The 26486-nt window shown below is 41.1% G+C and overlaps 2 protein-coding genes across 2 annotated transcripts; one reads left to right on the forward strand and one right to left on the reverse strand.

The window, feature by feature from the left end:
- Window positions 1-2114: 2114 nt before the first annotated feature.
- LOC144475296 (uncharacterized protein CFAP97D2-like) lies at window positions 2115-2643 on the reverse strand. Its single transcript, XM_078191052.1, has 2 exons — window positions 2569-2643; window positions 2115-2339 (listed from the first exon to the last, which is right to left on the reverse strand). Exons 1-2 carry the CDS (start codon window positions 2641-2643, stop codon window positions 2115-2117), a joined length of 300 nt encoding a protein of 99 aa, XP_078047178.1.
- Window positions 2644-8227: 5584 nt separating this feature from the next.
- LOC144475162 (protein big brother) lies at window positions 8228-21706 on the forward strand. The gene is made up of 3 exons (XM_078190764.1): window positions 8228-8590; window positions 9199-9390; window positions 20990-21706. Exons 1-3 carry the CDS (start codon window positions 8399-8401, stop codon window positions 21356-21358), a joined length of 753 nt encoding a protein of 250 aa, XP_078046890.1. The 5' UTR covers window positions 8228-8398; the 3' UTR covers window positions 21359-21706.
- The last annotated feature ends 4780 nt before the right edge of the window (window positions 21707-26486 follow it).

Below are 26486 nucleotides of genomic sequence, written 5' to 3' on the forward strand. Positions count from 1 at the left end.
CTTTACGAGGCGCGAGCACGCATCGACAAATCGCTACCCTTCGATCGCGGCTCGAGCGTCGGGAAAGAAGCAATAGCATTCATTGGTCTCGAAACGAGAGATCATTCCAAGATCTTTTTGATCGCCTAGGTCGTGGCTCTTGCGATTTACGATCTTTCTTTCTCGCCTACTGCTTTCCCGCGCGCTTGCCGTCGCGTCGGATCGATCGCAGCGAACGGAGATAGCGACCGCCACGGGATATCGACACTCCGGTTCGATGTTTACCGTGCAGTTCATCGAAAGTTTACTTTTACGCGGTTTACGCTCAAAAACTCCCCCCCGCCACCAGTCCATCTGCGGAACTTTCGCTTTCAACTCTATCTTCTCGACCCTCTCCGATAGCGATCGACGCCTGAAAGCCACTCGACCAGGCTTACTCCGTTAAAAGACTCGAGGCTTTTATCCTAATTTATCTTAATGCTCTCTCCGATCCCGAGATTGTACGTGATCTGGATTAGCCTCAGCTTTCCCCCCCTCTCCCGGCTCGCGAATCCACGGTGCTACCATCCCTCGAATTATGAGCTAGCTGGAAGATGTGCCGTCAGGGTAAATGTTCGAGTTACGATTCATTTAACTCGTCATTTAACTCGTGTCATTCAATTCATTGAGTGCTGAATATAGACTGAAAAAATTCCGTGTATATCAGTGTCATATAGTTGATGCAATCGAAGTTTGTAAGCTGAAATTCGTCTAGAGAAAAAAATTGTTCAGAACTTTCAGATTTTACAAAATATTCCACGGTTTTTAATTGACTATTATAAATATTAAAGTATTACTGTACTGTTGTGATGAAAACGCAGTATACGTATGACATTACCTGCATTCTATCAGATTTAATTTGAGTTGTCGATAGCCTAAAAATTCTTAATGGAATACTTTCTGAAATTGATCTGAAGTAACCTCTTAGAACTCGGCGATTCCTCTCCTAGTAATATCGATCCGCAGTTATTGATTTTTCGACCAGATAGTTGAATTTTTGTAAAAGCCTAAATAAACCTACCATAATGTTCGAGCTTACAGTATTCTTTCAAATCCTGGAAAGTCCAAAAATTCCTACACAATACATTTCCAATATTAATGTCAAGTAATCCAATAAAATCCAACCATTGTTTCTTTTAAATAAACTGTAGTATTCCAATTGGGATTTGAGTCCTGAAGAATTAAAAATATTTATTATATAATAAATAAATTCGTATAATAAATTCGTAGAAACATCGATAACTGAATAAAGTTCCGTTTAGTGTCCGTACAGCGCCAATTAGCTTACGGCGAATCGATGAAACTGGTTGTCAAATGATACCGACATGGTATAATTACACCAGCGATGATAATGCCCCTTGCGGCGAAATTGTGAAGCTCTTACCCAAAATTACCAACAGCCAACTTTGGCTACCAGTTTGAGCATTTTGACACTGCACTAATTGGCGCTGTTCGGACCCCGAAAGGAGCTTCTCCATTTCGCCACGAGAGGCGCTGACGGCCACAAATGGCGCCATTTTTAATTTTCAATTCACGGTGCATCTTACAGAAATAGCAAAAAGAATTATTATTATTGTTATAAATAAACTTCTTTCGCGTGATATATCTGTAGGAGAATCCACTGAATATTTCTATACCCTTGGACTATCTTTTTACCCTAAAAATTTATAAATTCTGTGTTATTTTTTGTACAAGTATTCTCATCAAAAGTAATTGTTAAAGGGTTGTTTTCTAGAAATTAACTAACTCTTGAACCAGTAGCTCAAATCTGCCGCTCCAGATCCCAAAATGTTCGCAATGATTCCGTGCATTGATCCTACACTCAGATTGCCATAAGTATGTAAAACTGGCGAATAAAACAAGGAATTGTTATTTGCCGGTTTGTGTATTTAAAACTGGTCATTTGACGATTGTGGCATACATTCCTTTCGTTGTTTGATCTGTGACAATTATAAAACGGAGAATCGTAAAAATCGGCGTATAAATTACGGCAACCTGTTACAAAGTAGCTAGTTTCTTTTTATTTTTTATTGATTCGCGCTGTATCCTGAGAACAGTTTCTCTCTCGAGCGATCGAACGGCCTGCATTTCGCACATCAACGAGTCCTGATGCATCTGGTCTGCTCCCACTTCAATCGCTGGCTCTCCTCCGTCGGGCGCTTTCTGTGCATAATGTCGCGTAGCTTCTTCAAAAGGATGAAATTCTCGCGCAGTATCCGATCCTGCTTCTCCCGCTCCAATTGCAACCCCTTCGCGTTCAGGACCACGTGCGGCCTGCCTGCCGGTGGATGCACGTCTATCGCGCAGGTAGCTTTCTTCACCTGACAGAAAATTCACGTTAATCGAGAACTGAACTTGAAAAGAAAACGAAAAGGAAAACGAGAAATAAAACGCGAAATAAAAACAAATCCACGCGCTGCGAATAAAATGGCGAAAGGTCAAAGCTATTTTCTTCTCGACTAAAATTTCTTTCGCACTTGTTGCGAACAATTTTCGCCAAAACTTTTTGGCACAAGATTCGCGGACGTCGACCGCGGTATCTCTACTTACTTTCAGACGGTGCCGTTTGTATGCTGTACGCTCCCAATCGTTCGGGGCGGAAGAACTCCTCCTTTGGCAGGACATGATCGCGAAGTTCGTCGAGAAAACCCTGAATGCTCGCTGTCCGTGGTTCGACGACACCATCGCCGAGTTTCTTTAGCAACGCTTTAGCGACCGTATCGATCTGCCGCTTGTTTGCCGCGCCGGCTCGTGTTTCGGCTGCGTTTCGCCCGGCACGGGTGCACGATCGCGGATAACTGAGCCATGACAATATTAATTATTCCTTTCTAATCGTATCAGTTTAATCGGACTCCTTTGAGCTTCTTTTTCCATGCGGCAGCGTTCGTAAAAGATTATTCGTTTCGAAAGGAAGCTTCAAAAATCGAGTCGCGTGCTCCTTAAACGTGAACGGTGATGTTGCGACCCTTAAAAATTAACCCTTTGCACTATAATAACCAGTCAGACTCGTGGTGAAGATTTCATGCAAGCTGTACTAAATAAGAATATTATTAGTGTAATAAGTTTAAAATAATATTAATATAAATTATAATATTGATAATTTCGATTTTACATGGAGATACAAATAATTCTTCTGTCCTCAAAGTGTAGAAACAAAGGTAAATAAAGGGAAATAAAAGGAAATACAAATTGTCCGGTTCTATTAAGGAAAATATTAAAGACGAGTTAGTGATAATTAACGCTGCGTAAAAGGCGTCGTAGTGCGAGGGGTTGATTAAGAATTAACGAATAGAAATTTCGAGGAGCAGATTCTATATTTCCGAGGGCTGAAGTTTAGAAAAAAGGAACTTTAGAAAAAGGAATTTACAGGAATTGAACTTTAGAAAAAGGAATTTACAAAAGGTCGCGGAGATTGTTGAACAAGCGCACACGGCGATGGAAGATTTACACGGTCGTTTCACGCGTTCCGGGCTCGAATTTTAGCCGGCCGGTCGTCGGGGGTAGCGGGAGAGAGAGGGGTTTCCATAAAGAAACGAGCAAGAAATGCGCGCGTGCACCGGAGCTCCGAGGGATCCCCATCGACGAGATTTCCTGTCGGAGGCTGGGATTGGCGAGGTCGCTGGACCAATCCGTGACGAACAGGGGCGGGCGTCCCGTCGACGGTGCTTTTTTTTCTCCACGGCGGCCGTCGCGACGCGCCGCGTCGAACGTTCGCGAGAATTTATTCGTTTCGCCGTGCTATGCGTTCATGGCGACGCGTTCCCTTCGCCGAAGTATCGCTACGGCGTTTTTTAGGCTTTAAGAATTAGTCGAATCGAATTTTGGAAAGCTCGATCGAATTTTGGAAAGCTCGATCGAATTTTAAAAGCTCGATTGAATTTTAGAAAGCTCGATCGAATTTTAGAAAGCTCGATCGAATTAAAGGGAAACTAAAAAAGTAAGGATTTTATGGGATTTATGATGCTTGGTCATAAAAATCCAGGTATTATGCTTTCTTTAACAGCCTAGTCTTTTACACCCAGCCTTTGCCAGCTTTCCCAGAAATCTACGATTTATAATGTATTTGCTGATCGACGTTTATAGAATATAATTTGGTATAATGCGTTTATACTCTATAATTGAAATTGTACATGTAGTAGGATAATGTATGATTTGATATAGCATGGTGTAATGCAATGTAACGTAGTACAATTTAATATAATATGATTTAATATAATTTAATACAATTTAATACAATTTAATACAATTTAATACAATTTAATACAATTTAATACAATTTAATACAGTTTAATACAATTTAACCCTATTCACTCGATGCTATTTTCATTAGATTGTAAACATATTTTCTGATCATCGTTATTTCTATTTTATATGATCTATTTATTCACTTATCTATTCACTTCTGTTTCTAGACTTTGATTACAGAAAAATGCAATTTCTATAAATTAATAATATTCATATTTAGCAGAACTTACATGGAATCTTTATCAGCAGTCTGACTCGTTATTATTATAGTGCGAGGAGTAAATCGCGATGGTTGTTTCAAGTAATTTTAGCAGAATTCCTTTTATTCATCGTCTAATAAATTGGTGATTTTAGCGTTTGGACATAATTTTAACAACCTCGTCCAATTATGAAAAAGCTACGGCGCAGTATACTTTTTCCAGTCGTCCCTCGGCTCGTAAACGGAAAGTTTGGGACGAGGATTCACGCGGCTCGATTTTACAGTCGCCAATCGACGACGATCCATAAAAAATTACCGCCAGGCACGAAAAATCTCCTAAAATCGTTCACTTTTGTTTACAATCCAAGAGACAGTCGAAAAGACTCAATTGTCACCGTAATTCTTCGAGAACGTGGAAAATTGCCGAGCCGCTGGAAAATTTCACGGCCTTCTCCATAAAAATCTACGTCCGCCGGGAATTAGGGTACTTGTAAACTGTTCGCAACGTTTTCGAAACGAGTTAGTCACCGACCACCGCCGGGGTTTACACGACGACACCTCCGTAATTTTCAATTTTATTATTTGAGTTTAGAGCTCGAGGTAAGAGCCGGGAGAACCTTGAGGAGTCTCGAGGACCGACAGGTCTAATTGGCGGGGCATAGGTAATAGCAATAAACTCGGCAACGGCGAGCGTTGACCGTAAAAACGAGCGTTTCCGTAATATTCGTCTCGAATATTTGGTCCTCTGCCGGTTCGACGCGCCGGAACATTCGAAGGGAGACCCTTACCTGCCCCAAACTCTCGCCTTCGCCACCCTTATGCACTCGAGGTCGTTCATATAAAACGTTTACTACTCGACATTGTGATTTCGAAAAATATTTGGCCTGTCATCGAACCCTATTGTCCCATCTGGACCGAAGCCCCGCCAATATTGGCCCATATTTCTCCGGGTTCGTTGTCTGCGAAGAACTTTCTTACACAACGACGCCTTGCGATGGATTTTCGAACGGAATATGGCCAAATATTGGCCCAATTTCTCCTCCAGGCAGAGCGAGCCATTTTTCAAAGCGGTCTTACAAGAATAATGTGTTGTCGCAATAAACAGCCATCGCGCGGATTTTGTAGATTTATGGCAAAAATTAGGGGAACGATTATTTTATATCGGTAAAACGGTTTATGGTGTTCGAAGACCATTTACGTATTGTTTCCGGTTTGTTGAAGTTCTTTACACGTTTCATGCCGAGTTATTTTTACTCGACTCTAGTCATTTCTCATTTCACTAAAACTCGCTATATTATCTGTAATTACTAATAATCGTATATAATAGTAAAACAAATTCATCACGATCCGTTCGTGCGGTGGAAATTAATTTTTCAATTCTAGATTTGTTACAAACTATATTTTTAGTCCGGAGCCTTTTTTAGAAAGGAACTAAATCGTTTATTTAAAAAATCAGATGTCGCGTTATTTGTGATTTAATTGCTCATTTTTAATATTGTGAATATAATAGAAAAGGGATTCGCATCGCTTTTAACATGAATATCTGTGAACCTAATCCCTGAGTCGTAAGTTAATGCAGACGATTTTTAGTACAATGGAAGCTAGGATAGAGAAATGTATTAATATAATGTATCTTTAGTTAATATAATGATTGTTATAATTTTAATATTCTGGAAACAATAGAAAGCGATTCGCGTCGCTTTTACAAGAAGCTTGTATAAAGAATATAAATATAATCTATCTTCAATTAATATAATAATCATTATATTAATAGCATTAATATAGCTCGACATAGCCTCGACAACACTACTATTAGTATAACCTATTCACAGCTTATATAATATATATATATCTTATAAATATAGAAACAAGTAATACATATGTCTTTGAAACGAAAAATTAGATTTACTGTCAAAAAATTAGTGTGATCCACACGTAATCGTTTAAAGCGAAATAAATTCGTAAGCTTCTAAGTAACCCCTTACCGTACCATTTTCTTTACACTAATTTCTTAGATGAAAAAGGAATTTTATATTTATTGTGTGGTTACATCTACTCTAACATTTAAATATTGGTGACGAGAGAATAAAGTTTGATTTTTACTTAAAGAAACGGCTGGACATTCGTACACAACTGCACATTATTATAAATCTCCATCTAGCTCGTTAAAGTACGGCAAAGGGTTAAATCGAACGTTTCTTCGATGGTCCTCGAGCAACAGTTTTCCTAAACAGTTTCTAGCGCTTCAAGCACCGTAAGGGACGGAACGAATAAAAAAAAGAAACGGATAAATGGGTATCCGTGGCGGGTAACGCGGATCGTGCAAAGGGTCGTCGATCTTAATCGCGGATCCTCGACAATGATCCTCTCAAATGGATGAGCCCTCGGCACTCGAGAAGAGCAAGAGAGAGAGAGAGGGACGATGATGAAGATCTCTTCCCTCGAGGGGATACACGCTGTTACAGCTTCGCTGCGCGAGCAGTGGCTCACGGTGCACGAAAATAGGGACCCCCCTACACGTATATTTCCTATATCTACGGGGGACACGCCGGCCAATCCGAGTACTCGATGATCCTGATACACTATATTATATTATCGTCCTGCCACTCGTCGCCTCGCCCATCCTTTTCATCTCCATCGGTGCCGGCAGCTGACTCGTGGATACAATCCTCTTCTGTTTGCCGACTTTTTATTCGCTCCGCTCTTTGTCAGCTTTCCGAGGAAACCTACGATTTAGAATGCATTTAGTAATCGACGTTTATGGAATATAATTTGGTATAATGCGTTTATACGGTGTAAGCGAAATTTCATGTGTAATATGATATAGTATAGTATAAGATAATATAGCGTAATAGGAGTTAATATTATATAATTTGATATGGTTCAATATAATTTAATATAATTTAACCCTTTGCACTCCGAAACATTCTGCACGTTGGCTACTAGCTACTCGACTCGATTCACAGATCCTCGTATTATTTAGTATAATTTTGGAACCAAAATTATATTATAAATATATATATAATAACTTTAATTTTCCATGAGAGGGGACAGCTGAGTGATATGCTAGAATTACAATGTACCCTAAGAGGGGACAGCGGAGTGCAAGGGTTAATATAATTTAATATAATATAATATAATTTAATATAATTTAACCCAATTCACTCGAAGCTATTTTCATTAGATTTCAAACATATTTCCTGACCTTTGGTATTTCTATTTTATATGATATATTGCATACGAAATTGAGCTTATCAGCAAACACAATATTTGTTACTCTATCCATCTATAAATATAAACAAGTATGACACTGTTACAATTATTTAGAAAAATAGTGAAGCAATTTTTAGTGACGCCTCAGAGTCGAGCGCAAAGGGTTGACATAATACAATATTCTCTATAATTCGAGAAATTTCTGGAAAGACTGCAGCGAACAAGAAGACAAAAGGAAGCAACAAAGGGCGTCTCGGAGGTCCGGTAAAGTCTTAGGTACGGGTAGCAAAGGAGCCGCGACAGCTGCCGGGTAATCTGGACACGGGCATAACGCAATTTTCGTAGTGACCTCGTGGACCGGGTTGCCGGTGTTCGAGCGTCGCCGATGGGTCGATCCCCCACGTGACACCGTCCCGTGATTTAGAGTCGGAGTGGTGCCCCGGGTGGTGGGGGCAACTGTGGGCGGTCCGATGGGCGTGACCGCGGGAGCCAGGATTCAGGGATCCCTGAGCGGTCTGCTCCCAGAGTCCTTAGTCTCCACTGAGACGCCGCTCGGCGCAGTTGAACGCGCGGAATTCGGTGCTCTTCTCGCAGTGCTTCGCCAACAGTTCGCCAGTGCGGTATCAGCCTCTCGCAGTCTCTCGCAGTGTTCTTCGGAAGTCGGTTCTCTTGTGTCGTAGTTTTTTGCGAGTAAGAAGGAAAGAAAATACCGAAGGCAGCAAGATGATGCACGCTATGCCCGAGCACGCTGGAGGAGCGGCAGGACTCGGTGTCAGCGTTCTGCCGTTCGACGGGATGGGCCTTTACGAGCAGCGACGGCCCAGGGTGATGTTCAAGGTGCCCAGGGTGGTCCCTGAACAGAAAGGGAAGTTCGAGACGGACGAGCTGTTCAGGAGACTTAGCAGAGAGAGCGAGGTGAGTTTTGTCTTATCAGTACCACTTTGCTTTTCTAAAATATCGCGTTAATAAAAATTATAAATTATCGCGGTTTCCCTCGCTTTTCGAACAAGCGTCTCGTGTCCTCCATATTCGCTGTAATCGAAAGATCTGGAACCAACAATAGAGCGACGCGTAATCGAGGACGACGAGTGTTGTCAAACACGCGCTCGCGATAGCATTGTTCTTAGAGCCAACGCTTGTACAAGAACGATGATAGTTCATATTTATTTGAATCGTTCTCTATGCTTCCTATTAAATTATTATTATTATTATTATTATTATTATTATTATTATTATTATTATTGTGCTTCGGTTAAGGAAATCGGGAACAGAATAAATAACAACGTCACCAATCGATTAGAGGAAACACGGAATTTCCTGCGCTTACGAAACCGATCGCCGCGCGACGTTAATTGTCAACAATTACTTTTTTTTTTTTCCTCGACGTTTCAATGTCTTTCCCAATTTGAAATTCCTGTCGATGGATCAACAGCTGCGAACCGTCGATCGTGATCACGGCGGCGATGTTTAAGATGGCGGAAGGCGATCGATCGGACCGTTATCGTTTCGTTGTTAATTCACAGGTCAGATACACCGGTTTCCGGGACAGGCCGATCGAGGAACGTCGCGGACGCTTCCAAAATGGCTGCCGTGAGGGCCACACCGAGATCGCGTTCGCGGCGACCGGCACCAATCTCCATCTACTTTTTGGCAACGCGTCCGGGAATTACGGTGTCGACGCCGGCGATTGCGACTTCGAGAAAGACTGCGGCAAGGTAGGTGGATTATTTAAAAATTTCTATCGCGAATAACTCGCGAGAGTTTATGGTGCTTTATAGCAGTTTTTGGTATACTGCTTGAAACTGTGCCGAACCATCTGTTGATCCGTGAAAACGTCCGATGTTTTAAATGAATTCGAGGAGAACAGTCGATTGATATAGTGTATCAGTGTACAGCAGACATTGTGCAGTTATAATAAAATTTAACGATCGTGTACCATTTTTATACCGCTTCTCGGAGTCCCAGAAATATTCTTTAGATAATAAACGATCCGTTAGCAAAATGCACCTTCTGCATTCGAAGTAACAGTTTAGATTGGTCTTCGTTTATTCTGTTTTAATTTTAAGCGACTTTATTTCATGGAAGTATTGTTCTTTTTGTATTTGTTCGTTGGTGGATCTCGTATCTTTTCGATTATTATCTTGTCGGAGCCTTCGAAATAATTCGTCATTCGTGTCTCCATTTTTTGGATTTATTAAGCAGCTACAGATTTTAATTTTACTTTTTTTATTTTCGATCGGAGAGAGATTTCATTATTTCGTATTTAATTGTAATAGTTAAAGCGGCTCGTTTTTGCTCCCATTGTGATAGTGTATTATGATTCGTACGAAATTGCTCTGATTAGGGTCAGAACAATTAGGCTCTTCATCAGTCAAGGTTATGTCAAGCGGGTCGAATATTGTCTATGTGAATAAGGTTTTTGAATATCGTTGGTGAACGTTTGAATAATAGAATATTCAAATAATAAAATATTCGATTAATAAAATATTCAAATAATAGAATATTCAAATAATAGAATATTCAAATAATAAAATATTCAAATAATAAAATATTCAAATAATGGAATATTCAAATAATAAAATATTCGATTAATAGAATATTCGATTAATAAAATATTCAAATAATAGAATATTCAAATAATAAAATATTCAAATAATAAAATATTCAAATAATAGAATATTCAAAGAATAGAATTTGATGCACGCGATTAAAAATAACTGTATTAAAAATATAATTTGAGCAAGACATTCACGGGTAAATAATGACGAATAATTCGAAGCCCCCATAAAGCTTCGACAAAGGACGAAGCAAATAGAATCGGCCGAGCCGAATGGTGGCCGGCTTTGAAAGCCGTGTCGGTAGATAAGTAGCGGCGATTGTGATCCTAATTGACCGATTGCGGGCTGACAAATGGCAGTGATCGTTAAACAGGCCCCGTCCCGTGGCTCTGTCTACGCGTTCCTTGTCCTTGGCATCGTATGTCCCGGGACGTCGGGTCACCCCCGCGGACAATTTAGTATCAGTTTCTACGCGGCGGACAATAGTGTCACCGTGTCAGCGTTCTCGGCGGAACGGGAGACGCATCCGGCCCCAAAATTTTGTCGGTCCCCGGGGGTCCGACCGCCACGGCCGCAGAGATCGTCGGGAAACTCGCCGGCTTCGAAGGAAGAGTCGCTCTGAAACGAAAAAACACCGTCGGCGATCAGCTGGTACAATTTAAATTTAAAAATAAACGAAGTCTTTAGGAATTCGTCGAGTCAAATTTAAAAATTCATTAAGTCAAATTTAAAAATTCATTAAGTCAAATTTAAAAATTCATTAGGTCAAATTTAAAAATTCATCAAGTCAAATTTAAAAATTCATTAAGTCAAATTTAAAAATTCATTAAATCAAATTTAACAATCCATTAAATCAAATTTAACACTTAAGTCAAATCTAATTCAATTTAAAAGAGGATACTGTTAGATAACAAAATATAAGACCGTGATTGTTAAAAATAAATAAATGGCCACGCGACGATAAAATATGGCGCGTCAGCGACGCTGGTGGAAAATTACGCTGCCAGAGGCTCTTTTTCGCCGTGTTTATGATCGTTTTTGGTAAGCGATACTTCTGTTGGGTTCCTCTTGGTCGTGCTCGTCCAGAATTACCAGAAGGGTCCTTCCAGAGGAACATGATCTCTCGTACGCCGGCGCCGTCGGAGGGGCGACGCCATCGCGATCGATAGGTGCGTCGCGAATCCGCCATTTTCTAGCTGCTACGCGTGCAGAATTTATCGTTCGACGTTCCGACAATTAACCATTTACCTACGAACAGTTTTCTATAATAATTCGGTGGAAATCGAACGTTGATAGGTTCTTTAAAAAATCGGATAAAGTTCTCGAATCACTTGTTTCCTTTTTTTATTAAGTGACAATCTTTACTGAAATTGTTATTTAAAAGAAATCGAGATTCTTTCAAGTAGAGCTAATTCATTCTCAGTTTTAATCATTATAATGATTGAATATACTCGATGTTTATAAAATTTAAATTATTGTAAATTAATAAGTTTGGAACTTGGCAAAGTGACTCGAGTGCTGTTAGAAGTCGTCCCTTTAATTTGAAAATTAATTTGCTATAAATTTAGGTATTAGAAATTTACTTATTATGAATTTACTTATTATTTAAAATTAAAATTTACTTATTAAGAATTTACTTATTATATATTTACTTACTGTAAATTTACTGATTATGAATTTATTCGCTATAAATTTACTCATTACGAAGTTATTTATTATAAATTTATTTGGAACAAATCTTTTTATACTAACTGTATTTATTATACAATTTCCGGAAAATCGTTCGATCAAGTCGATCGGAATCCTCCGCAGCGAAGAGCGATCCGCGACGCAATTGTCACCGAACCCGAGCAGCACCCCGAGCATCACGACCCCGTTACAAGTCATCGAAGCCAATTAGCGCTTTCCCAAATCCGTCAAACGGGCCGGTGCCAGATGCCGAAGGCTCTTCGCCGGTCATATAATGGCTCATAAATCTCGACCCGGCCCTTCCTTCCTTTCGGGTCCGAGAAATCCTTCGGGCAGGATCTCGAGACGCTTTCGGGGTCCGGCAACAATCCGCAACTGTTCCCTGAACGAAGCGACAGAGTTCCAAGATCCGTTCCGCCGGCGTTTAGGCGTCACTTAAAGAACAATCTGTTCGATTTCTCGGGCTACCAGTATTCTTGTCACGGTTACGATCTCTCTGCTGCTCGATTTTCACGCTTTCTCGGCTCTCCGGTTATCCAATCTCTCGGAGGCCTTTATTCAACGTTGATTCTATGATCGAACGAAAGTCGATCGTGCTTGCCAGTATAACGTCGCTATAAGTCACTATAATGGCGGGGCTCTGGATCTGATTGGATCCAGGATACAAATATCGTGTAACACTATAGCAAACGCTGTACTAAATGTTTTATTATATCTATAAAAACGAGAAGGTTCGATTTATTTTTACTTTGTACAGTTTATATAATAGCAGTTGCTTTGATTATGTAATTCATGGAGCGGTTAGCCGTGCCAGTGTTTTTTATTTCTATAAACGTGCCAAGAGAAACTTGTGTAAGAGAAATACCTTGCACAATAATTTCAATAAGTCTTATTAAATTACAAATCACAGGTCTATATAATTATTAAAATCGTGTCTTAACCTCAACAATTTTGTTAAACACATCAACGGGTCCTAATTTACCCAGCATTCGTCAGACAACAATTAACAGAGCTTGCAGCATATTAAAATCCCCTAGACGCAATGAAGTCACATATATTGTTACAATAAAACAAGTCTCCTATTCTACTATTATAAAATAAATTTATATGGGTTCATAGGGCTGTTATGAATATTTATAAAATAATATAGCCTCTGTGAAAGATCGAAGGCAAATTAAGAAGGCTCGCAGACCGCTCCGATTGTGTCAGGATCGTCGTTTCTGGATCTGGCACGATATCGCGGGCCTCGTCGAGCGGTTCTCGCTAACGACTCATTATTTCCCGGCTCCGTCAGAGGAGACGATACGGAGGGAGGGCACGGGAGCCGGGTTGTTTACACGGCGACCCGCGGCTACCGTTTTGTTTTAACCGACAATGAGAAGCGGAGGGAACAGAGACGTAATAAAGAGCGACGCGCGGCAGCACGTGTCCGCCGGCCATTGTCTAACGGGCCTGTTCCCCGCGGAGAGGAAGTAATTAAGGGAGAGAGATCTCGCGATCGAGATAAAGCCCGATAAAGACCGGCGAAACGAAAGGGGTGCGCTCACCGAGCCTGGATGCTCGCCGCGCGGTAGATCTTATCGAGAGCCTTGCCTCGTTCACGCTCGCTTTGCCCTTTTCCAAGCCGATCGAGATTTCTATTGATCTTCGATCCACGCCGATAGAAATTTCTCTCCAGCTTCGATCCACGCCGATAGAGATTTCTCTCGATCTTCGATCCACGCCGATCGAGATTTCTCTAGATCTTCGATCCACGGATCGAGAGGCGTTTTAAGGCGATCGAGGGGTGTTGAGATTTCTCTCGATCTTCGATCCACGGATCGAGATTTCTCTCGATCTTCGATCCACGCCGATCGAGATTTCTCTCGATCTTCGATCCATGGATCGAGATTTCTATTGATCTTCGATCCACGCCGATCGAGATTTCTCTCGATCCTCGATCCACGCCGATCGAGATTTCTCTCGATCCTCGATCCACGCCGATAGAGATTTCTCTCGATCTTCGATCCACGGATCGAGATTTCTATTGATCTTCGATCCACGGATCCAGATTTCTCTCGATCTTCGATCCACGCCGATCGAGATTTCTCTCGATTCACGGATCGAGATTTCTCTCGATCTTCGATCCACGCCGATCGAGATTTCTCTCGATCTTCGATCCACGGATCGAGATTTCTATTGATCTTCGATCCACGGATCCAGATTTCTCTCGATCTTCGATCCACGCCGATAGAGATTTCTCTCGATCTTCAATCCACGGATCGAGATTTCTCTCGATCTTCGATCTTCGATCCACGCCGATAGAGATTTCTGTCGATCTTCGATCCACGCCGATAGAGATTTCTATTGATCTTCGATCCACGCCGATCGAGATTTCTCTCGATCTTCGATCCATGGATCGAGATTTCTATTGATCTTCGATCCACGCCGATCGAGATTTCTCTCGATCCTCGATCCACGCCGATAGAGATTTCTCTCGATCTTCGATCCACGGATCGAGAGGCGTTTTAAGGCGATCGAGAGGTGTTCTAGGCACGATCGGAACACGAAGAACGTAGCACCCGTTTCGAAGAGAGCGATAAATAAAATCCGGACGGTTCCTCCAATATTCGAATGTTAATAACATTAGGCCGGCCACGTTTCGGAGCGTAAATTTTCGTTGACTCGAGTGATTTACAACCCCGGTCCAGGACTCTCTCTCTCTCCTTCTCTCTCTCTTGGTAGTCCTTTCGGGGCCGGAGCACTTCTTTCTCCTAGAAATCGTCCTGGTTCCTCGAACCTTCCTAACCCTTCCAATCGTAAAATCCGCTGGCAAAAAGTTCTAAAAAGGCGGACGCTTCCAACCCTGGCCGGCGAAACGGCGAGAGCCAGCTTCCTGTATAAATAGGGTTGCCGTCTATAAAATCGCGAGCCCGGGACAAAGGGCTCTTCGACGCACCGGACGCTTCGCGATACTTTTTCGAATTAGGTATGATATTGTGAGAAACGGTTTTGGTAAATTGTGTATAGCTAGCAAGGTCCAGAGATCGATTTATTTAATATTTAATATTAGTGTATAAGTGAGTGAAATTTAAAAGCTGAATTTTATTTTGGCAGATTTTTCTGAAGTATTTAGCTGTTAACCCTTTATATTCGATGTTAGGTCAGTGTGAAATCCTATTTTATTTTCAAGCTATTTTATTATCGAAAAATACTGATCTACAATACTTTTAATCTGATGCTGCTTTAATTATTCTGAAAAATGACCCAGCAATTTTTATAGTCTCCCTTTGACTGCAAAGGGTTAAGATATCATAAATTACTGTTCCTTGTTAATATTGACAGACTCTCAATTTTTATCACCACTTCCGTATAAGCTATATTACAGCTGGCGAAAGGAAGGGTTGTCGATTTAGAAAATTCGCGAACGGTAGCCAGAGAGAGAGAGAGAGAGAGAGAGAGAGAGAGAGAGATGGCGAAATCCGGTCGAGCGGAAGACAAAAGGAGGTTCCGCTGACCATGTGCGTTGTCCTGCCGGTTGATCCTCTCCGACAGGATCGCCGTTTGACGAATGTTCCGAGCATTGTGCTGGTCGTTAGTGGACCCGAGCGCAAAAAGGCGCAGCGCGGCCCGGCTACGCCTACCGAAAAACAAAGGAGCCTACGCAATAGCCGGTCCCGTTTGTTCTACCACGGGGACGACCGTGTTTTTTCTCCTCTCTCTTTCTCTCCCTTTTGCTCTCTCTCGTTTCCACCCTTTTCCGATTTTTCACCCCTTTCGTTCCAGCAGGCACGAACGTCACGTCTCTGTCGGTTTCCATTGCAGCCGCCGCGAAAAACATGCAAATGTTCCGCGCGAAAGGGTTGAGGAGACACGCGTGTTACAGTTTAAATATCGCCGGGGCTATTATGCCGGGGCGATAATGGGTCACGCCCCGTCGCCGCGCAAACAGAAAAGGTGTGAAATGGATTCGGATACGTTGTTGTTCTATTCCTCTTAGCGCGCGTGAGAACGCGGGGCTAGCGACGCAACGATACACGTTTCTCTCCGTCTCTTTAATTTCTTACTCCTCCTTTTTTTCCATTTCTTTCTCGCTGTTTTTTCTTTTCACGCGCAAGTCCGTTTCGCGCAAGCATTCCGTTGATGACGCGGAGGGGTGCGCGACACCCCTTGTCTCTCGCCCTTTTAACGAGATTAATTTGTTTGCCCGCTTTTTCTACGGCCGCTCCGAACCCGGCTGAAACTGTCGTCCGAGCGTCGATCAGGCGTCAACCCTTTCCACTCGAAGCTAGTTTAATCCTACATGCGAAATAGTTCTATCGATTTAGTTTGGATTATTTAGTTCAGATTTACTTTCTTGTATTATTTATATGATGGTCAGTTTTAATTTTAGTCCTCGTTGGATTTGGTATTTAAATTAATGTAAGTGAATTTGACGATATTTAATGGTCTTTATTATTATTACTTACAAGAACTTATTATTATTAATAGTATTTCTTGTATTATTTATATGATGGTCAGTTTTAATTTTAGTCCTCGATGGATTTGGTATTTAAATTAATGTAAGTGAATTTGACAATATTTAATGGTCTTTATTATTACTATTATTATTACTTACAAGAACTTATTATTATTAATATTATTAATCAATTATTACCTCCATATAATTATTTTGGACCGTACATAGCAGTGTTTGATGCAATCCCATTATCATCCTTCAATTATAAAGGGTTAAGCCTTTATATTTTCGTAGAGTCAATAGTTCAATAATTAAAAATAATAGACTAGCTTTATGTATAAACAAATTGTACGTTCGGAATTGTCAAAGCGTTCTCAAAGGATTAAGACAGTAGTTTTTCGAGCAGCTACGAATTCTCGGCGAACGCGAGAGCGAAATTCTGCTACGAGCATGAAATGCAAATGAATACGTGGATCGTACGTGTCCTCCGAGCTGCGCGGTACTTCCCCATTACGTGTCGTGTCGCGCAATCCACACGAATCGTCCGGCGATCTCACCGCGTCGGATATACGTGTGTCAAAATCTATTCCGATGACATCAGCTCCTCGAAAAAGCAACGCCGATTGAGCACTGTTTCGATTCGTTATAATTGCACCCTTATTCTCTAGATCACCCTTTACCTTCCCTAGATCTTCACCCTTTGATTGAAAATCGTTCGAATAATTTTCTTATTTCTAGAGAAATTTCCTTTAATTATTTCTTAGCTTGAAACCCCAAAAAAGGATAATTAGGGAAGAGTAGGTATGATTCCCTTGTAATTTATTTTTATAATAGTTAATAATCAGCGACTCCGAAGACGAGTCACTAGGCTCGAACAATCGCATCTGCTCCTCCCATATATCGCTCATTGTACAAGGTTATGGCAAACCCTTCGCGTTCTACTATTTTCCGAAGAATTTTCGGGGCGCGTGAAAAATCATCGAATAATTGGACGGGTTCCCCCCGGTCGTAGAAGGCGGCGAAACGATTCGATTATCGTAGTCGCCGAAAGTTCCAGTCACCCGCGGCTCGATTATGATTCGACAAAGAGCCGGCACGCTGCGCGACGGCATTGTTAGGCCGTGTCAACAACCCAGCTGTAACTTTCGTGCGGGAGCAAAAAAAAAACGCTGAAAAGACCGAGAGAGAGAGAGAGAGAGGTTTCTCCTAACGATGATTTTTCCGTGAGCGTTTTCTGTTCGAAAGCGTTTTCGGTTTTTCCCTGTTCGTAATTCGACGACGAAGCAGCGTGAACGACGAGTAAACGCTGCTATCGTTTTTTCCCCCCCTACCTTTCGATACGAACGTCTTCGCAGCTTCGTGTTTCGCCTGTTAACGTCGACTGCCGAATAGGAGCGCTTAAAAAGCGGGCTGTGTACTTCGAAGTTACGGTAACCATAGTTTTATTAAAGCGATCGCTTAGCTCGATGCTGATGAATAGTCATCAAATTGATTTTGTAATAAGTCTATGAATAGTATTACAAATAATACTAATCTATGAATAGTATTCGATGATTTTAACACTTTGCGCTCGAGTGGCAAATCTACGACGCTGTTAAAATTGTTGTAACACGATCCAAAATGATTTTTAATAGATATCGTCAGAGCTTCGATTTAAAAATTAATTTAAATTAAATTTTAAAGCTCAGAATAAAATGGAAACACTGGAAGCCAGAAAAATTATTTTGGATTTGCAGTTGATGTGGCTTCGAGTGCAAGGGGTTATGTCTGAATGAAATTCTGTCGTTGCAAAGATTAGAAGGGAAAGATAGAAGAGTAATTATTGACGTTATAATTGCTAGTAATATATTCAGATTGTCCAGTAATTATCCAATTCTTTTCCTTGTTGCATTCGCAAAATATCTAAGCAGCAGTCACGCTTTATTTTGCTCCGTGAACTGTTTAAATAGGACTGTATAAATATATAAAAAATAAAATAGCCTAAAATAAAATGGATTAAAATAAAATGGATTAAAATAAAATAGACAAAAATAAAATAAACAAAAATAAAATAGACTAAAATAAAATAGACTAAAATAAAATAGACAAAAATGAAATAGACAAAAATGAAATAGACAAAAATAAAATAGACAAAAATAAAATACACCAAAATAAAGTAGACTAAAATAAAATATAAAACATGAAGGAATATAAAAATATTTGAAGAGTTACTCATGCCAACTCCACGCAGGAAAAAGTCGCGATCTCACTCGAGAGCATATAGACCAGCTGTTTTAAAACAGTGAACGCGGGTCGAGCGACAAAGATGCGGTAACATTACGCAAGATGCGTCGTTGAACGTCGAAGAATGGGTCTCGGGGAGAAAGGAGAAATGAGGTCCAGTTCCCCGAATCCCGGAACTGTTATTACTCGGCACGACGACGGACGTATTAATTTCTCCGCGAGCGAATTATAGCGTTCGGTTTACCGTGACTTCGGAAGACGACGCTCTTGGAAACGGTCAGAAAAGGTTCTCGACTTCTCCCGACGGGTTTTCCAGGGGGGGATAGACTCCACGGGTCCCGTAACAGTTTCGGAGCGGAAATGGGGCCATTTGCCAGAAAATAAAATAACCCTGTTCGGACCGGGACGAGCTAATTGCCATGTTTCGACTGTTTTCGAGTGCCGACGGCGGATCGTCCCCTTTCCGTTCTTTCTCGTTTCGCGTGAATTCCACGCTGTCCTAGCCGTCGTAAAACCACTCGGTTTTGCCTCCCCCCCTCCTGTCGAATGTTTCCCCAGCTTGAACGAATTTTTTCTAGAAATTTTTACGAATCTTTTTTGTTTGTTCAACACTTAACGGGCGCGCAGCCTTTAACCCCTTGCGCCACGACTCCTTTTACACTTATTCGTCCTAATATTCTCTTTAATAGGACCAGATAATTTTTGTTTTTTTTACTGTCTTTATGCACTTTTGTTTCTAGATTTTAACGACCAACAAATTCAATTCGATTTATAAGAAATTAATGATATTCGTATTTGACATTTTTATTGCATGACATTTTTATCTGACTTGTTATTATAGCGCAAGGGGTTAATATACAGGGTGATCCAAACAGCTCGCGATTCCCGAATAATTTTTAAATTACCCATCCGATTGAAAACTGTTGAATACAACAGTCGCAGAGTTTCAAGGGAGTGGTAATTCTACTTTAACCCTAAGTTTACGGAGTAATAAAAGCAGCCGTTTTATATTTGTTTACAAAAGTAACGATCTATTCTAATAGTTAATGCAATCGATAACCAAATAAATATAAATAATTATAGTAAACATAATCGACAAATAAGCAATAAACGTATCATTGAAATCGGAATAATAGCACGTTAACGAATCAGTGACCCGTCATTTTGACGGATTCCGTAAATCTAGTGTTAATAAAAATTATTAGACCACGGTGATATCGGCTCGGAAACGAATAAGGGAACACCGTTACCGTCGGCGCGTGACCGGTCGAGGGTTAAAAGATTTTCGAGGATCGATTTTCCAAATTGCGTCTCGCAATTTCATCTTTCTTCGAAGCTTGTACCGTCCAATCTGCGTAATCGTTCTCTGGAAATAAGAAACTCCTTGCAACAGTAGGGGTGGGGAGGGGAGGGAGGCTCCGGGAACATGATTGAAACCTGAAGACGGGTTTGCGAGCCTTAATGGACCCCTCCCACGACGCGCGGGGCCCCGTGGTACAAGCCCGTTCTCTTGCTCGCTCGAAATTACTCGCTTGGCGATTCCGTTTCGCGCTCCCCTCCTGCCCTTCGCCCTCTCAAAACATTCGGCGTCGCGATTGAATCCCTCGAAATCGATTCCGGCACTCTATTTTTCATCAAAGCTCGCGCTATGATGAAATAACTCGCGTCTATGTTCTGTGATTTTTGTTGCAAATGCGTTAAAATTGCAATTGGTATTTGAGATTGGTATTACACATTCGCGGTGTACGTCGCAATTTGGCATGAGTTACTTTATGATATGAGACTGAAAGGATTTCTTAGAAAGTATTTTTACTAATTCATAATTTTCCTTATATTCCATTAATTTGTATCTGCACACTGTGAAAATAAACTAACTTAAAATAAATAACTTAAAATAAACTTCCCTGGATTATAGCGAAGTTTACTGAACTAATAATAATTTATATTATTACCAGAACTAATATTAACTTCTTCTAATAATTTGAAAGCGTACATCTCTTTGCTTCTTCTTAATTTCAAGACTAAAGTGCTTTATCAAAATAGGTCCTAAAAAGAAAATTCGCATTTAATATTGTTACGGCGGTTGATCATGCGGAGTCGCCGTAACGAAGAAATACTTCATAGTGAACAACCCCTAAGGAAATAGAAGAAGTTCGGGGTTGTCACGGAGTCGTTGAATCGACAGTCAGTCGAGAGACTCTCTCGAGCTGTCAAAGCGAGAGGACGTAATAATAATAGATCCTGATATAGTTAATGTGTTACAAGTTGTTGTTAATTGTAAATAAAATAAAGATTACAAAGGATGCCGCGACGGACGTCGAAAACGCGCAACAATATTTTACCGCCTTAAATCTTTATGATTCGTCGAACGCGTTGCTAACCCGGGCCCTGTCGTTCCTGTTACAGGTGCACCTGAGGGCGCAGATGATCCTGAACGGCGTGTGCGTGCTCTGGCGCGGCTGGATCGACCTGGAGAGGCTCGACGGCGTCGGCTGCCTGGAATTCGACGAGAAGCGGGCCGCGGAGGAGAACGCGATCCTCCGTGACCAGGTCGAGAGCTACAGCCAACGGCAACGGGAGATAGACGAGAAGCAGAGAGCCTACAGAAGCGGGGCGCCCCATCTGAACCACCATCACCACCATCACCATCACCACCACGGGCACCACGGTCACCACGTGACCGCCGGGGCCGGGACCGGGGCGACCGGCGGCATCGAGCCGCATCTGACCCATCGACAGGACCCCGAGATGGAAGTCAGACTGAGAGCTTACTGAGGTACCGAGAAGCCAGCCAGCAAGACCTCTTGACTCTCCTCCGATCCCGCGTCGCGCCCCCCCAGGCTTCCCGGAAGCCTCGAGAAGGGATCGAATCGTTCGGAGCATCGTGCCAAGGATCGTCATCGTTCGCCTTGGATCGGCGGCCAGAGGGTCGGACCGTTCGGTATGTGATCCCCGGCGGTGGTTCAAGGCGGTGCGAGATCGGGACGGGCGGGCCCCCCGGGTCCAGGAGAATCCGGAGGATCTGGGGAACTGCCGGGGTAGACTAGGATTCATTTGCAATTTTTGTTCGAGGACCGATCTTCTCGGAGCAAAAAATATATCAGGGCGCCGCGTTTCGCTGTTCTCCGATTGCGATTCCAGGTCTTTCGCGTAATATCTAACAGATCCAACAATTCCGTCGTCCGCTCCGAAACAGTCTAACCCTTCTCCTCGTTTCCGCTTTATCAGTTTCGCTGATCGATTTCTGTGAAATTATTGCATTGCTTGAAACTGCATCAAATGGATCCGATCGAACGTCGGTGTCTTTTGTACTGTTCAAAAATTAGGCTGTTTCGTGGTTGCCGACGGTATCATCATCATCGTCTTCGGTCCTCGCTCGAAGCAACGCCGTTATCCGACGGAGGAGCTGCAACAGCGTTCGCGCGCGTCCTGCAATTACGTTTATCTTTTTCGTTGTTCCGGAGACGTTTTTATTCGCTCTATCTTTTAATATTTTATCTTTTACCCCTTGTTGACGACGATATGAAATATACGGTTAGATATTAAGGTGTAACGACATTAGCCGAGAAAAATGGTACCTCGTGTCGCGAAAAGGGACACGCGTGAATCGTCCGGTCCCAAGATGGCGGTTCGAGGAGGGCCCCGTGAACTGTTCACGCTTGTCTCTGCCCGATCATTATTTAGCCACGTATCCAGCAACGAATTTACGCGTACAATTTCGTCTCGTGTCAAGTTTGCGATCTACATATCAAGTCGGAACGATCGGTGCGGACGGCCAATTATACATAACCTGACATAACCTGATATCTTCGTTTCAATGACTTTCGAAGCAAGTTCTAACGCGTTAATTAATTTACTTAGCTCGTGATTTTATGCTCAGCGTAGTAGTTCGAGGACGACTTTTCCTATTTAACCACTCAGCTGCATAGATCTATTTTTTTAGGTAAATTTTTCGTATCAAAAATTTTCGGTAAAATTTTCGGTAATGTTTTTCGTCGGTCACGTCGAGTGCAGTTTCTCTGGACAAGTTGTTCTAGGATTAATTTAACATATGCGACATTTACGATTATATTGCACGATCATTTTCATCTAGAAGTATTTTTAATTTTTATTAACGTAGAAGTATTTTTGTTGTAAAATTACCACTTCCTTTTGTGACGCGTATACACGTCGTCCGCAGCTAAGAGGTTAATTTAAAGAAAACTGTAACACCGAACACGTTGCTTCTTCGATCTCCGAGCTGTCCGTATCGTTCGTATCTCTCCCCTAATCGATCTAGAATCTGCGCACTGGATGCACCGCGCTGAACAGATATAACCTTGAACAACAGTTCAAACTATCTAGTTCTACTAACAGTTCAACTATCTAGTTCTACTAACAGTTCAACTATCTTGTTCCCGCGTGGGTCCATCTTGTGAAGCGGAGCCGTAGGATTATCGATTGCAAGACAGTTTGCCAGAAACAGGTTTGCCATGTGTCAGTGATTGTTCGAGACACTCGCGCGTTCGCTTGTCCCACACACTGTACATAGAAACTCGCGCACCGTTTCCGCGGGATGCTCGGTGCTCCTCCTGCAAACCGATGGAAAACTGTTTCTCTCTTTCTCGAACCCGCCGCCGAGTCTTTTGATTAAACGTACGAACGTTTCTCTGTTTTGTGAACGATAGAGCTGGGGGCCGGTACCCGAAATTTCAAATTGAAATCGGATTGGTCGTGTTTTGAGATCAAATATCGAGAATTCTCGGGTACACGAAATTCTAAAAGCCAATCGGGGATTGTTTATAAATCCAGGAATGTTTTATGTATTTTATTACACAGTATATTGTATATTATGTTATACATTTTGTATTTTATAGCATATTATGTATTGTGTATATTATACTATTTTATACGTTAAGTATATTATATTATATTATACTTTATATATATTATGTTGTATTATACATTATGTATGCTATGTTATATTATATATTATGTTTATTAAATCATATATTATGTATATTAGATCATGTTATATTAATCGCGTAACTAAGTCACGCGATACACAATCAGCAGAACCTAATGGAATGTTTAAACAATGCTCCTCCGATTTCATTTTAAACTTTCGGGTACACACAGTGTGACTCGTGCGAATGTTTCGGAACCCAGATTCGATTCAAGATGTCCGAAATCTCGTGCCCGCCTCTCAAACACGTACAAACACGTACAAACACGTACAAACACCGACAAACAAGTCGCACGCAAGCCGAATATAATGCGGAAGGACGCGCGATCGCCTCGACACACACGTTTTCGTTGCATTGTACATATTTGTAAAGATCATTTTAGGTTAATTTATTATAGGCGTCGGCCGCGTTGCGTCTCCCCTTGGACGACAGGATTCCTCTGTGAATCATCGTCGTCGTCGCCCAGGGAAATACCCGTAACGACGAACTCCAGCGCGGAGAAACGGCGCAACGCGGAGCCGATTGTAAAAAGCTGTTTCACCAATTAAATGTAACACACGTGGAAAAGAAACAACGCCGTTTGAATTCCGTAGCCCATAGTATCCTATTTTCTACCTTTTTTCAGACGCGAGTCCTCGCGGCGGAAGCATGGATTACGAAGTACACGCTAATTTTTATTCAAATAAAATAAATTTTTATTGCAAGTATAAGTTTCAATTTCGCAAAGGAAACGAGACGATAGATAAATAATATTTCACGTTATCCTAGGTGTTCGGACAACAGTCTGATTATTAGATCAGGTTAGTTTTAGGATAGTAATTGCATGCGCTGTCATTAGATAACGATGTAATGTTCGCAAAATTGTTGGTCGATCTTCAACTAACCGTTTGGCGATATTGCTAACCGATAAGTGAACTATTGTACGTAGATTGTGAATTGATTGTGAACATTGATTCCTGAACAATGGCAAGTCACAATAAAGTATACTTCAGAACGTAATTATTAGATCAGCTCATTTGCTCGACATAAATTGTTATTTCTTAACAATAGGATATTGAATAATATATATATCGTCAGTTTGCAATTAAGAAACTTCTTTTCTTATTTCAATTTAATTCAAAAGAAGCTCAGAATATTCTGTACTTTTCATTATTTTTCTGTATAATTTATTTATAATTTATTTCTGTAACAAAATGCTGCATTGGATATGTTATTCAACTCTTCGTTTAGGGTAATTTATACATGGAGAAACGATCTCGAAAAAGGGCGAGAAGGATGCTCCTGAAATTGAACACTATCTATAGCTTGCAGATAAAGAAGTAAATTTTATTTATCAGGGAATTTCAATTCGTTTTGAAAATTCGTTTCGTTTTAAAAATTCGTTTCGTTTTGAAAATTCATTTCGTTTTGAAAATTCATTTCGTTTTAAAAATTCGTTTCGTTTTAAAAATTCAATTCGTTTCGTTTTGAAAATTCATTTCGTTTTGAAAATTCGTTTCGTTTTGAAAATTCGTTTCGTTTTAAAAATTCATTTCGTTTTGAAAATTCGTTTCGTTTTAAAAATTCATTTCGTTTTGAAAATTCGATTCGGCCGGCGCTGTGCGGCGTCTCGCAAATCCGGGCGATCAGAGGCACCGCCTAAACGCTCACGTATTTGCCGAGCGACGGGGGAGCCGCATTAGGGTGTTATTTTCTGGAATAATGCCGTGAGCGTCCGAGCGTGGCAACGCGCGGGAGTATCGGTGCCCCGTTGATCCCATCAAATGGGAATCAGTCCCGTGTCTCTCCCCCTCCTTAAATCGGCTTTTATTGTTTTAAACTCGTTCGTATCGGATCGGATCGCATCAGCCCTAACTCGCGTTTATCCACCCCTCCGGGAAGGATCGAATGCCGGCGGGAACGTCGATCAAAGACCGATCTGTTGTTCGATTTCAATCGAAGGAAATTCGTTCGATCTAGGAGTCCCTATGAATTTTTATGAATCGTATTAAATCATAGATCCTCGTGAATTTTTATGGATCTTCGCGACTCCTTATAAACCTTTGTAGACCCTTAGTGATATTTATTAATTTTATTTATAGTAATGGAGCCAGCTTCTGTGCAGTGACTTAAATAATTGACTCTACGTTTATCAAACAAAAATATATTAAATGTTTTAATTCTTTTATCTTATTTCTAAATTTAAAAAATTGGAATGCTTTAATCGGTAAGTAGACATATTTGCAGCGAATAAAATCGAAAGTGATTTTATTATTATCTGCTGTAAAGAATAAGTGTATGCTCTTACATATGAATAGATTAAATTAAACGAAATATAAAGTTAATTATGCCAGGGAATAAAACAAAGGCTCAGCGTTTGACTAGCATATAATAATCGGATTTATCAGTTTATTCAATATTTTATTATTTTCTACGGGCTGAGATTTTCGTTGTTTCTCGGTCGGAAGAAGTTGCTCGCTGAATTTCGCGATGAAACGCGGCGTAATCGCGCATCGGCCCGATGTAAGACGATAATGTCTGGCCTGGAATTCTTATAAGAAGCCATACTCCGCGGAGAACCGATACTGGGGGAACAAGGACCCCTGTCACTTCCCACGAAAGGTTCCTCGAGATCGCGAGACCAACGGAAAGCAACCGTCTCGAGAGCCTTTCCTTCGTTCGACACCGAACCCCATCGACCGGCAATCTCTTTTCGCCGTTCAGTTCTACGATGTTCGAATTTAAATTCTGTAAAATTATTCAGCGGAGGGGAGACAAATAAACTGAATAATTTAATCAATTCTTTGTCTTTGAATACAACGCCTGCTGGTCAAATTGACTTTTTATTTTAATTTTCAACACTCGAATGGTGGAGCTTTCTGGTAAATTATTTATTTATTTTTAGTACAAGTACCCAGAGAAAAATCGACAATTGCCCTTTCCTTTTAAATAACTTAGTCTTCGTTTTCATTTTATTT

The sequence above is a fragment of the Augochlora pura genome, chromosome 9 (assembly GCF_028453695.1).
Source record: "Augochlora pura isolate Apur16 chromosome 9, APUR_v2.2.1, whole genome shotgun sequence".
Lineage (NCBI taxonomy): Eukaryota > Metazoa > Arthropoda > Insecta > Hymenoptera > Halictidae > Augochlora > Augochlora pura.

Excerpts from the sequence above, each read along its gene's own strand:
- LOC144475162 (XM_078190764.1), top strand. The coding sequence starts at position 8,399 with ATGATGCACGCTATGCCCGAGCACGCTGGAGGAGCGGCAGGACTCGGT. Across the intron at positions 8,591-9,198 it reads GACTTAGCAGAGAGAGCGAG|GTCAGATACACCGGTTTCCG; the intron begins GTGAGTTTTGTC and ends GTTAATTCACAG. Across the intron at positions 9,391-20,989 it reads TCGAGAAAGACTGCGGCAAG|GTGCACCTGAGGGCGCAGAT; the intron begins GTAGGTGGATTA and ends TTCCTGTTACAG.
- LOC144475296 (XM_078191052.1), bottom strand. The coding sequence starts at position 2,643 with ATGTCCTGCCAAAGGAGGAGTTCTTCCGCCCCGAACGATTGGGAGCGT. Across the intron at positions 2,340-2,568 it reads ACAAACGGCACCGTCTGAAA|GTGAAGAAAGCTACCTGCGC; the intron begins GTAAGTAGAGAT and ends ATTTTCTGTCAG.